General features: G+C 35.2%; 2 protein-coding genes across 3 annotated transcripts; one reads left to right on the plus strand and one right to left on the minus strand.

The window, feature by feature from the left end:
- Window positions 1–281: 281 nt before the first annotated feature.
- On the minus strand, window positions 282–1,945 carry LOC145102724 (small ribosomal subunit protein eS12-like). The gene is made up of 5 exons (XM_079040178.1): window positions 1,805–1,945; window positions 1,232–1,269; window positions 821–1,124; window positions 658–723; window positions 282–564 (listed from the first exon to the last, which is right to left on the minus strand). Exons 2-5 carry the CDS (start codon window positions 1,237–1,239, stop codon window positions 505–507), a joined length of 438 nt encoding a protein of 145 aa, XP_078896304.1. The 5' UTR covers window positions 1,240–1,269; window positions 1,805–1,945; the 3' UTR covers window positions 282–504.
- A 4,087-nt stretch (window positions 1,946–6,032) lies between these two features.
- LOC145100386 (stromal cell-derived factor 2-like protein) lies at window positions 6,033–8,337 on the plus strand. 2 transcript variants are annotated; one of them, XM_079037683.1, is made up of 6 exons: window positions 6,033–6,527; window positions 6,780–6,920; window positions 7,042–7,182; window positions 7,265–7,314; window positions 7,410–7,581; window positions 8,062–8,337. In XM_079037683.1, exons 1-5 carry the CDS (start codon window positions 6,423–6,425, stop codon window positions 7,552–7,554), a joined length of 582 nt encoding a protein of 193 aa, XP_078893809.1. In that variant the 5' UTR covers window positions 6,033–6,422; the 3' UTR covers window positions 7,555–7,581; window positions 8,062–8,337. The 2 variants fall into 2 exon arrangements, with proteins under 2 accessions (XP_078893809.1, XP_078893808.1); XM_079037682.1 differs by having other exon boundaries at window positions 7,410–7,539.
- Window positions 8,338–13,490: the final 5,153 nt, after the last annotated feature.

Genomic DNA, 13,490 nt, shown 5'->3' on the forward strand with positions numbered 1-13,490 from the left:
CTCTGTTTTTCCCTTTTTACATCAATGTTTTTTTTTATGTTTTACCATTATTGTTAATCGAAATCAACCATTAACCAAAATCATTAGCTAACTAAAACTGTTAATACTCATTAACTACTACTTAGCTGGATCAAAGAGTATAAATCGCACAAAATGACATTTTGGTGGGTATCACAATAGTTTAGCAATCTCGAATCTATTTGAAACACACTTTGGACGACTTGTCAACCGACATTTATTTAAAAAAAGTTATTTTCAGTAATACTTTTGACTCAATAAACTAATAAAAAAAAATTAAATATCAAAAAGCATCATCAAAAATAAGAATTTTCAGGCCTCCAAGCACCAATTGTTGATAAAGAAACAACAGAAGCAAGAAAACTCAAGAATCACTTTTACTACATAATCCAAAATTTCCTACAAGAAAAGAAAAAAAAAGTTCCAATAAAAAAAAACACACAAAAACGACAAGACAAATCAAGTATTTGATCCATTGTTACACATCTAGTTAGCTTTGACATATTCCTGAACAATGTGAAGACCTTCACTTTCCTCTCCATAATCCTGCAATAAAAAAGATCATAAAAACTCAAACTTTGAACAACATAAAACTAAACTCATCAACAATTTTCCAATCATTTCGCCTTCAAAAAATACCTTCACAACAAGGCATGAACAACCCACAACCTTCCTTGCTTTCCCTTCTGAATCAATCTTACACAACTACAATTACAAATCACAAAACAAAATAACAAATAATTAAGTGAAAAAATCAATAAAAAAATAACAAAAGTAGGTTGCTATTTTGTGTAAAACTTACACCAGCCCACTCTCCAAGAGTTTTTGCACTTGGAACTGTTATCAAGCTGACATTGTGGTCAGCACAAAGAGCTTTGACCAATTTTTGATAGTCTGGCTGATTACAGTCTTCAGCCAATACACAGAGCTGAGCAGCATGTTTTTCAATGACTTTTGCAGCTTCATGAAGACCCCTCACAAGGCCACCATGAGCAAGTGATTTTCTTAGAACAAGTTGTAATGCAGTCATGGTGTCCATTGGCTCACCAAGTGCAGGAGGAGCAGGGGTAGGGGCAGGGGTCTCAACTGGGACAACACCATCTTCACTGCAGATATGAATGCATTTCATCAAGAACAGAATCAGTAAACGAGATTTGGAAGTAGGAAAACATGTTTCAGAAGAGAGGAAAGAGGAAAGAGGAGATGTATATACGCTGCCATGTTTTCTGTTGATCAAATCTTCAGCTCAAACTGTGTAGGAAAACAGTGTCATGGGAAAACAAGTTAGCGAGGTATGTTATGGAAAAAGAAGTGTTTTTTCATTGATTATATACGTTCGTATTCTGCTCTCTCGTGAATTGAAATTGGAATAGCTAAGAACTGTTTTTGATTGATTATCAAATCGAAAGAGACATTTGATCAGAAGTATATGTATCATAACCCCAATTCCGGAATTAACTAAATCGAATTACATCATAGAACTTCCTAGAACTCATTCTACACTAAAATCGCATCACAACACTTTTGCAGACGCTATGACTATATAAAAGGTACAGATAAAGGTAAAGGTTCGCATTCTAAGCACAATTAACTAGTAAACCATAGTTGAAGTGCAATCTATTCTCTGAAGATTATTCAGGCAGGATAGCTAGTTAACTAAACAGATTTTCTCAAAATTAGATTATAAATCAAGCGAAAATCAGTATTAATTATCGGATAAATCGAAGGCAAACTTAGAATAAATTGTGATAGGTTGATGGCTGATGATGTATAAGATTTTGAATACCTGTGTGATGCTGTAATCGACAGGTCGAAGAAACGCAGGTTCTGATCACCCTCTGATCTCTAAAGGGATGATAACGAGTTTGCGATGTTATAAAGGTACTTGTTCTAAAACCCTAATTCTATCAATGAAACGTCATCTTTATTTCTTTTTAATATAAACCCGGAACTTCCATGTTTCTCAGTTTATGCCCCTTCTTGATCCTTTTTTCGCAAATCAGTCATGTGTTTATGTGATTTTTTTTTTAGAGTAAATTACACGGATGGTCCCTATGGTTAATGGTTACTTGCACGCTTGGTCCCTAAGAAGTTTTTTTAACTCGGACCATCCCTAAAACCTAAATTTGTTACCCGCCCGGTCCCTAAGTTAACTTTTCGTTTGTTTTGCTGTTAAACTATGGTGAAAAGACATATCTACCCTTACTTTTATATTTAATATAGGGAGAGAGAAAGAGATAAAAGAAATCACCGCCACCCAACGCCCTCACGTCCTTACTCTTCTTCTTCTTTCTTCACTTCTCTTGAATCATCTGCCACATCGCAACTTGCTTCTTCACCTTGAAATCGAACAACAAGTCTGTCACAAGAAAAAGTAAACGCACAGATCGATTTTCGGAATCTACGGAAACGCTAATGACGGGTGTGATTTTTTTGGTGTGGAGACGATGAAGAACGCTGATATGATGGAGGAGTCTACGGAAACGATAAACAACATCGATGATTTCTATGGTGCGAAAACAATAAACGTCAGCGATTCTCTAGGTTGTGGAAACAATGAACATTGTCATCGATTTCTGGGATTTGGAAACGATTCACGATTCATAATGACAATGTGTCTTAAGATTGAGAGGATTCATCCATACAAAGGCAGCCTTGCACCTGGGGATCGATTTAGGAAGAGGAATATGCACAAGGATTTTGTTGTGTGGATACAGAGGCGGACATTAGGAATTCGAAGACAACTGCTTTCAAAGTTCCTTCTTGGTTGGAGAGAGAGGGAGAGAAAGAAGTAAAGAAAGATATGAGGTTTTGTCAATTTGGATTCTAGCATTTGACGGAGTAAAAATTTAGGAATTCTTTGTGTGAAATTTTCCAATTCAGTGTATTGTACATCTTTTAGAAGCTTGCAATATGCAAACTTGATTTTATGATGTAAAACTTATAAGGATTGCTTAGTTGGAAGGAATTATTCAGTCCAAATCAAGTTAGTCCCTGAAGCTAGTTTTAAGACATGTTAAAAACTTGATTTTATATCTTATCTGTTGTTAACTCTTTGTATAACAAGTGAATATGACTTTATGAGTTTTAACTAATCTTTTGTTCATTGTTGATTTTTTCATAACAGGTGAAAGTTCCAACTTGGATTGACAATAGTAAAGAAGGATTTTTCAGTGTAGGTGCCCGATTTGAACCTATGTTAGAATCAAAGGAGAATGATGCTATTAAAACAAATTTACCCTTCAGACCCATTTTTGCTGTACACCAAATAACAAGGTTCATTTTTCATTTTCTTACCCCTTTCCTCCTTCACGACTCGGATACATGTCATGGTATTGAAGTTTATTATTAAAAGATTTTCAAGTTTGCTACTTATATAAAAAATCAACATTCAGGCATGTTATTATTTGGAGCTTACTGATGAAGTCGGTGCACCAGTGCACCGAGAAGAACGAGAAAGAAGAAATTGATAAAAAGAAGGTTGGGTAGATCTTTAAGTGGCTATAAACATGGAAGGACAAAAATGCCCCCAACGTGCTACTCACATGGGGGTTAATAACAGCAAAATAGATGGTGAAGTTAATTTAGGGACTGGGCGGGTAACAAATTTAGGTTTTAGGGATGGTCCGAGTTAAAAAAAACTTCTTAAGGACCAAGCGTGCAAGTAACCATTAACCATAGGGACCATCCGTGTAATTTATTCTTTTTTTTTATCGAGGAAATAACAAATTGTACGAAAATAAATGTATTTTTATCCAAAATAATTTATTATACATAGTTTAAATAAGGAGATTGTTTGAGTTGTCTCTTTATAGACTAACCGTACGATTAATGTTTATGTTTTTTTTTTCAATTAAATATAGAATTATAATATTATCCTTAAGTTTTGATTTAAAAATACAATACTTAAATAAAAGTTGTCGAAAGCTTATTTTATTATGCAACTTACTTTTGGGGAAAAGAAATATATGAATCCAATAAAGGTATTTTTGCCTAAAAATTTATAATATTTGATCATTAGAGATATATCTTCATTTTATTATTAATATATAGTCATGATATCCAAGTCAAGAGAGATGGTGGTCGGATAATGATACTATTGTCATTAGATTATACAATATATAAGTCACGTCAGATGCACAGGGTTGATGTGTCATGTGTGAACAAGCGGAAACACCACCCTCTTGGTGTGGTGATGAAGGTGTGGCGTAGAAAGATGTGTTAATGTCCATTACACACCACACAACTTCCTCTGCTTCTTTATTCTCTCTTTTTTCATCTGCATTTCTTTTTTCTTGGCCTCAACCAGGACGAGAAGATGAAGAGAACACCCCCTCCCCACTTGAAAGAAAAAGTTTGGTGTTTATGCTGTTGCGTGAAGCATGGGGTGTATACACTGCAACCTTACTAATTGTCGAATTTAAACAAAGAAAATAAATTTAAAATGTCATGATTCTGAAAAGATAATTTATTGCCTATGTTGGACAAATAACTTGGTTATTTATCTTTCAATAATATAAATCCTTCTATAAATACCTCAATCGAAACTAAAAAAAATGATGATTGCATTTTTAAGGCATGTTTTTTTTACCATTATGTTATGTATGAATAAAATGGTTAATGAGTAATATCAGATAAAATGAATGTTGTATATACAAAGGTAGTATCTTTTCATTAATCCACGTATTAACAATACTATCCTTATACTTAAATAAACAAATTACATAACATTTATCAATTTTAACGATATAAAAAATAGCAACATCATTTTACAAAACAATTTAAATCAAAACAATAAATATAATAATCATGCCAAACTAGACGAATCAAAAAACAAATTTGATAGCCTTAACAATTTTTTTGAGAAAGACTTACAAACGCACTTAGTATTCTACTTATAAATCTACACCTTTCATTACAAATAAGATTGAAACCTTCAATCTTTGGCTGATTGACAAATATCAATCAATTCGTTAGGTTATAAGCCCTTTAATATAACAATTAAGAAGAATAACTCATACACACCAAAATCTCAGAAGCACATATTGAATAAAAATAATAAGACTTTCAATTTAAGATATGCATAAACCATACGAACGAATCCACACCAAAAACCTAGACATAATATACAAACCAATCAAAAACCTAAACCTAAACCTAAAGACTAGAGACCAAGGAAAAAGACCAAGATTTTGGGCTTAATTCATTAAGATATTACATATTTATTATTTTATTAGTGGTTACATACAACCTTATGTACACGTTAATAGTTGAACTAGAGATGAACTTCAAATATGTTCTAGAATCGAATCGAAACTAGATTTAGTTAGAACCGGTATATGCTAAACTAGTTTGGGTATCAGGTTTAACTATAAGCCCAAAACGGGTATCTGAGTCTAGTGGATCGGGATTTAGTGGGTATGAGTAAAACGGTAAAGGGAACCTGATCCAATAGTTTAAAGACCTCAGATAAAAAAATCATCCATGCGACTTGGATTCTCGGTCAACTAAAACAGATGACAAGAAACCATCCTCACATGGGAGTCTCTTACACCGATAATCAAAACCAAAAAAATAAAAGAAAAATCCATCGTGCCCTCTTAATACAAAAGTTCCAAGACAGCTCTATGGTTGCAAAAGTATGACAAAACATCCCCTAATTACAAGTTAAAAACACAAAAACTTACGGTTTTCCGGTTCTAAAATCCAAAACCTCATTCCACAATATCCACATTAACATTTCCGGTTCTAGACCTATTTTACCCGTCTCATAAGCGGAATCGAATGAGAACCGGTTCCTATACACCTATATGGTTTACGATTATACTAAATCACATTTTCTGGTTTTTGGGTTTTCTTATTTCGGATACATACGGTCCAGATTTGGACCCGTTTTCATTGCTAAGTTGAACCCAATAAGTATCAAGGGAACACCTTAACCCAACTCATCGTGCTTCATGAACCATTGGAAAATATAAAATACTCCAATAAAACATATTTAATTATATGTTTAGAGTCCTTTTCAAAAGGGAGCTGATTCGTCGTGTCATTGTATATGCATGGTGCATCCTATATCGAATCGCCATTGAAGAACCATCACTGTACTTAGAGATCTTAAACACACTTCAAAACGCATGTAATTTCTCCTTCTCTTCATTCAACCGATACACACGTCGGCGGTGATCATATCTTCAGCCGGAGGCTCCGACCAAAGAAAATCTTAAGCCGTGGCTCATCCGTCATCGCAACGCCAACAGAACAACAACCACCTCTTAAGAAGAAGAACCGCCTCTTCTAATTCGTCGGATTCACCGTCATCAAGCCCTACTCAATTCTCATCGTCGGAAAAGGATCTAGACCTACCGCTTTGGCCACGAAATAAGTTAACCGTAATTTTACTTTTAATGGCGTTATCGTTCTTCTTCGGTATCACTATTTTCCTATTCGTAACCCTAGAATCAGATCACCTGACGTCTCATGTCGACGCTGCCACTTCCGAAGGCGTAGAGGTAATCTACAAAATGTATAATCGATTAACAATACCTTTTTTTTTTCAATTTGAACTCACAAAACGATATCGTAGATATACTGTGAGTTTCATATCTGGTTTTTGTTTGAGAATCCTGTTGAATTCATGCCTGGATATACTGCAATTGCGTCTTAGAGTCTGATTTTGAAGATGATTTATACTCGAATCATACTTTTGAGACGCAATCCTTCTTCAATTTGTGATATTCTCATGAAATTCAATCCACAATTAGGTTTCTTACGGATCGGTGATCAAGCTGATGCATGAAAGGACAGAATTCAGGCTGCACTCTCACCCAGTACCTTATGGATCAGGGAGTGGACAGCAATCTGTAACCAGTTTCTCCAAAGTCAATGATGCTAATAGCTATTGGGTATGCAGTAATCATTATGCTCAATTCATGTTCTTCACATAATCACAATTCACATCGATCTTATATCTTCAAATGACTATGAAACTGATCTCTTCTTCGAATTGAAATCTGACAAATACAGGTTGTTAGGCCTACACTTGAGACATCTGTAAAACAGGGAGAAAGTATAAAGAGTGGGACCATTATTAGACTACAACACCTCAAAACAAGAAAATGGCTCCATAGCCACTTGCATGCTTCCCCACTTTCAGGCAATCTTGAGGTTACTTAGTTGATTAATTGGCGTTTTGATTTATTATAAATTAATGGAATTCAAATATTCAATCAATTGAAATTTCGTGTAGGTGAGTTGCTTTGGAGATGGTGGTAGATCAGATAGTGGAGATCATTGGAAGTGAGATAGCAATTATCATTATATTAATTTATACACCCATTCATCTAATGGCTAATCTATTATTTTGAATATTATTGTTATTATTATGTTGTTAGACTTGTAATTGAGGGAAGTGGGAAAAGTTGGAAGCAAGATCAAAAAATAAGACTTCATCATGTTGACACGAGTGGATATCTTCATAGCCATGACAAGAAATATAGAGGCGTTGCTGGTGGTCAGCAAGAGGTGAGAGCTTCCTAGGGCAATCTTCGATAATGAGATCCGAGGGTATTTATGTCTTTTCACATATAAAAAGTTTTGAATGTGTGAGAGTCGTCCCAAATCTATCCAATTTATATCGATCTTTGTTGTGACAGGATAATGTATCAAATATAGTACAACATGTTAAAACATCTCTAGTGTTTCTGATCAATGTCCATAAAAGAGAGATCGATGATGCTTTAAGTGTTATAATTGTGTCCCACATTTATTTATTTATTTACAGTATAAAATTTGTATCAAATAATAATAATAATAAAATAAAAAAAATGTTAAAGAATTAACTATATTTGTAGGATTTAAAAAATGCTATAAAGTGAAAATATTGGGTAAAATAAGGTATTAAAATGGTGTTTTAAACAAGATCATGGGACCCATTATGGTGATTGAAAAGACTTTTAACATAGTGGATGCTTTTATGTCATGTGTAAGAAATGATCCTAAACAAGATATCTAAAGTGATTTTACTTATGTTTCATGATTTTGTAGGTTTGTGGTGTAAAGGAGAAAAGTGGGGATAGTATCTGGTTAGCAACAGAGGGCATCTTTTTCACGACTAATGAAAAGAAATGAATGGGTTGTTTTCGAAGATCTCTTGACCAAAAACAAATTCGCATTTTGCATTTTTGGTTGATGAAAACGTACCACTTTTTTCATAATGCTTTGAGTTTCATTGCATCTTCTTTTGTTTCCACGATTTTTGTTTGTTTATACATTGTCTAAATATACTCTACCTTCAAATTGGCTATTTGTCATTATTTTTTATGATTATGTTTGGTTAGCTTGCGATGGATGGATGTCGAAACCATCAATTGATGTAAAATTTGTAGTATTTGCAAAACATAATAGACATATAGGGTGACGTTTTTATTTAGATTCTTAAAAAGCGAAACAAGGGTGGGGAAACTTAGTTAATTAAACTAAAAGATCAATGATGTAGTCGTGCAGAAATACTGTACATAACAACAACACAAAATTGCAAAAATGATTCCTATGGTATGTATTTTTTTGGGGTTTTAGTCCAAACTCCGACGTTTTTGGCTTCGTGGTCCTTTTGACCATGTTTGCTTATGATTTTGGTCTTTTGAAAAACTGAAAATACTAAAATGCCCTTTCTGATATATTTTTTTATATTTTTTCTATTTAATTTAAAGGAAAAAAGCAAATAAATAACTCTCTCTCTCTCTCTCTCTCTCTCTCTCTCTCTCTCTCTCTCTCTCTCTCTCTCTCTCTCTCTCTCTCTCTACACAAAGTCATCCAAAGTTCATATTCTCCATCCAATCCATCCAATTACAACCCTAAAACATTAAATATGTTCATAAACTGAAAATGATAAATGCCCAGATCATCCCCTCTAATTCGAAAACTGACCATCGTCATCCACCACTGCATCACATCTACTCTACCTCACATGCCCACTTATGCAGATCGATCTATCTTTGTGTGTACAACCTTAATCCCCTAACTCTGCCATATCAATGTAGGTTTGACTTCACTGCCTTGAGAAGATGGACTGAAAAGAAAAAAGGAACGAATGAAGGGGAAAGAAAGAAGGAGACGGTGAGGTGGGCCTCAAGAACCTTAGTTGTCGATTGATTTTACAAGCATGTCAGTTTAATCTGTGTTTGATAAATCTCCACCCCTACATCGCTAAACCCTTTTGCACCACATCACCGTCTCCATCATCTGCAATCCAAATTGAAACAGAGAAACCATGGGTTCGTGTTGTGAAATCATCTGAATCCATTGTAATCATTGTTGTAGAAGACGATGAACAGTACTCGATTTTGATTTCTAGATTTTTGGATTTGGAGGGTAAGAAGAAGTTCATCAGAGCCAAACAACACCACCGGAGCAAGGAAAGAATGAGCGAGACCATAAATTTACGCAAGGATTTAGATATATTGGAGCATAACCACAAAAAACTGGAAGAAATTAAACCTATTTGGGGCTGCAACCAGGGGGTTTGGTTGGATAAGATGAATTGGGGGGGGGGGGGGGTGCTTCACCGTCGCCAGAAAGTTACATCTAGATCTAAAGTCCCTGTTAGATTTTTACAGCCACTTCCTTTTCCTTGACCCATGATTTCTTTCCCTATGTATCAATCGATCGATTTATCACTTGATCTCTTTTCCTTCTGCTGCCAAATCATCGTCAGATCTTCAGTCAACACCGGATGAAGATGATCTTGAGTTTTACATTCTTTGATGCGTGCATGCGAGATAAGAGAGAGAGTAAGAGAGGGAGAGGGAGAGTGAGAGAGATAGAGATAGAATAATTGATGGTGGTGGTGGCAGATAGTGGTGTCTAATGGTGGTGGGTGGGTATGTGTTTGTGTGTTAAAGAAGAAAAGACGAGAGGGAAAATATGATGGCTTACCAGTTGTGAGAGAGAGAGGTGGGCCCGATTTTATATTTAACAATAATAATAATAATGTTAAAAAGTGAAAGAAAAATGAAAATTAAATTCATTAAGGGTATAATAGTCCTTTTAGTTTGGACAGGGACCAAAGCTGCATGTAAACTAGCTCAAAAGGACCATCAATCCAAAAAAGTTAAGGTTTTTGACTAAAACCCCCAAAAAAATGTATACCATAGGGACCATTTTTGCAATTTTGTCTAACAATAACTAGTTGAAGTTTGAATTAGCATAAAGAGGTCGAATTAGATATGTGACCATGGGTTCTTACGTGTAATGATTTGTCATATAATTTTAAATCGGTGTAAGTTGTTAAGCTGTGGCAAATCCATGTTGTGAGGGACTTAGGCGGTGTTTTTTGAGACTTTTTATGAAATATAAAAAAATTAGCTTTTGATTTTGGAAGACATTTTTAAGTTCTAATCCTATGTTACATTTCTTTTTCCACCACCAATGTAGCTCGTTATAAAAGGGAAATAAACTTATTAAGGTAATTAATTTTTCGGTTTGTTTATGTCTAAGTAATTATCTTTTTTTGTATATATTTAGGTAACAAACTTTTTGGAAGTGTTCATATATGACCATTATAACCGACTGTAGTGGGTTACATCCGGTCATAATGTTCATATGTGAACACTTCCAAAAAGTTCATTACCTAGATGTGTACAAAAAGAAAATAGTTACCTAGATGTGAACAAACTGAAAAGGTAAGAGTAAATTACACGAATGGTCCACGTGGTTTGGGTAATTTGTGCGTTTTGTCCCTAACTTATGTTTTAACTCGAATAATCTCTACTGTTTATTTTTGTTGTGCGTTTGGTCTCTGTCTTACCTCAAAAGACTATTGTGTCATTTTTAATTTATTTTTTAATTAATTTTCTTGTTTATTGATTTATTTTTTATATATTTAAAAAAATTAATAGACCCCACATATATGTATCTCTTCACCCTAAACCTGGAACCACATTTAAGAAATTTAAGTTGGGTCCCACCGGTCACCATCCCATCTTTCATCCTCCCCAACTTCTATTTCATTTCCATCTTTAGCGACATCGATGTCTTCACCACCCCTTATTTTTTCGGTCCTTCAACTCCAGTGAACCAACACCAGTTTTTCTTATCCGTGAAATCCCAATTTGTGCGCTCGTTTCTTTTAGTCACTTTGGTTCTTAGTCTTGTGTTATTGAATTTCATTGAGTTAGTTTTAGAGATATTAGTTGCTTATTAGATTTATTTTATTTTAGTTTTTAAAATTAGTTTCGTTAGATATATCAAACTAAATCATTTTTAAAAAACAATATATTTTCACTTTTATTTTTAGAAACAAAGGCTTATATTTATTAACTGTTACAAGTGAAAATAAGTGTTACAGTTTAGAGACAAAGGCTTATGTTTATTAACTCTTATAAGTAAAAATAGGTGTTGTGATATCCTCAATTTTAGGGATGAGCATATGGACCGGGGAACCGACCGGAACCGGAACCGGCACCGGAACCAGAACCTGATGGAACCGGTCGGGCCGGGATCGGGACGTTATTATTGTGGATTTTTGGAACCGGAATCGACATAACCGGAACCGGTAGAACCGGCAAAAACCGGAATCGTATGATGCTATTTTTCGAGGACTGGTTCCAACATTTGAAGACACGACAAGAATCGGTAGGAACCAGAAACCGGTAGAACCGTCGGCCGGTTCGGTTCTTGATTTTGGCCAAAGCCGGTTCCCGGGTCGAGTCCGGTTCGGGCCGGTTCGGTCCTTTTGCTCATCCCTACCCAATTTCATGGCCAGAAAAGACCGATTTGTTTATGTTTTATTTGAAAATCAGAGTATCTTTTAAAGAAATACGTTGCGGAATTTATTCCCAAGAATATAATAAGTAAATTATCAAAGCGTTCCAAAAGGAATGGGTTTTCATTATATTAAAAACATTGGGATGTCATTGTCAGCACAGTACATAAAATAAACATAAATAATACAGGCCTTACAACATCTATTATTCTAATGGCCTATAATCCATAGATCTCTCATCAGATCAACACTCGTGTGCTCTTTTGCTACTACCTGTAATGCAAGAAACTGAGTGGGTTAGGCTTGGGAGCCTGGTGAACACATATAATTTTTAACCCACAATAATTAAGTTTATTAATTTCATCAACTCATTCAACTTGATTACACGTTCCTGTTATCCCCACTTTCTGTCCCTAAAGCATCTAATTCAAGGGACCTAACCTAAGGATCATCATCGGGATGACAATACTGCTTAGGGGATTCCTCAGCAATATGTGTCAACAAGACAACCATAAGGGGGATGAAGTACACCGGTGAACACATCTTTCACAAACACCTACAGGATGTGAGCCTGCCAGCGTTCCACTAAAATGTCTAAAATAGTCCATGGTCGTCATCTATACTCCGCTTGATGACTGGATCATCTTAAACATCGAGGCCACTCGTCATTTATTTCATCATTTATATCGTCTGCCCATCTTTACCCATCATAATTATAGGTACAAAATACATATACAATTTAAAATCAAATGAAACATGCACTACAAGAAAAAGACCCTTTTACGATGCGCAAACTACAACACTCGTTGATTTATGTTACGCAAAAGAGAGTGACATTAAAAAAGTGTCATCTCTTCAAAAAATTTAAGGATTTAGGTCACGCATTATTGTGTGCCCTTAAATTAGTGTCTCATGTGAAAAAAATTAAAAACACGAAGGGCACTTTATCTAAAATGTGTGTCCTTTGTGAATGTCATTTTATATTTTTTTAACAAATGCGCGTCTCTCTTCTAAGAGGGAAAATGAAATCCCCAAAAATTTTAAACCCCGCTTTTTTCTCCTACATTCATATCGATTTGTTCTCTAACATCTCCTCTCCTTCGTCTCCGCCCCTCACCCACCTCCACTACCTCCAACCCACACCGACTCTTCAAGCCTGCACAACGTAAGCTAGGGCTTTTTTTTATTGGAGACTTATGCCCCATTCGTTTCACTCTCGATTGCAACGTCGTTCAGCAACTATGACTCCTCCACCACAATGGTGTTGTGACTCCTCAGGCTACAACATCGGCGACTACACACCTACCAATTAATCTCTCTTATACTCGTCATAGAAGAACGACAAGTAATCTATCACCATCGTTACATAAGTATCGACTCCTCATGTTCACTTGTCCACCTCCCCTCCACCCTACTCCATTTACTAAGACTCCTCAGGTTGGCAAGCCCTAGGTCTGATTGTACTAAGGTATGAAAAGGATGCTTCTACCCTGCCCTATTTATTCAGTCGTTCAACAAATAAGAGGAAACATTATTTCTCATTCATCTCTCTACTCGTCTTCTCAATCAACCAAAAAGGCTTATGATTTTTTCCTGCATCAGCGATTTCACCTGGTACTTTCGATTTCTCCTTTATGCCTCCATTTTTTCCTACATCTACTTATCATCTCTAAAAACAACTTGATTTCACCATTTCAGCTTACAGCTATTG

The sequence above is a fragment of the Lactuca serriola genome, chromosome 4 (assembly GCF_051521515.1).
Source record: "Lactuca serriola cultivar US96UC23 chromosome 4, Lser_US96UC23_V15, whole genome shotgun sequence".
Taxonomy (NCBI): Eukaryota; Viridiplantae; Streptophyta; class Magnoliopsida; order Asterales; family Asteraceae; genus Lactuca; species Lactuca serriola.

Coding starts and splice junctions, on each gene's coding strand:
- LOC145100386 (XM_079037682.1), top strand. CDS start 6,423: ATGGCGTTATCGTTCTTCTTCGGTATCACTATTTTCCTATTCGTAACC. Junction 7,183..7,264: donor CACTTTCAGGCAATCTTGAG/GTTACTTAGTTG, acceptor AATTTCGTGTAG/GTGAGTTGCTTTGGAGATGG. Junction 7,315..7,409: donor GATAGTGGAGATCATTGGAA/GTGAGATAGCAA, acceptor TTATGTTGTTAG/ACTTGTAATTGAGGGAAGTG.
- LOC145102724 (XM_079040178.1), bottom strand. Junction 724..820: donor CTCTTGGAGAGTGGGCTGGT/GTAAGTTTTACA, acceptor TTGTAATTGTAG/TTGTGTAAGATTGATTCAGA. Junction 565..657: donor GTTCATGCCTTGTTGTGAAG/GTATTTTTTGAA, acceptor TTTTTATTGCAG/GATTATGGAGAGGAAAGTGA.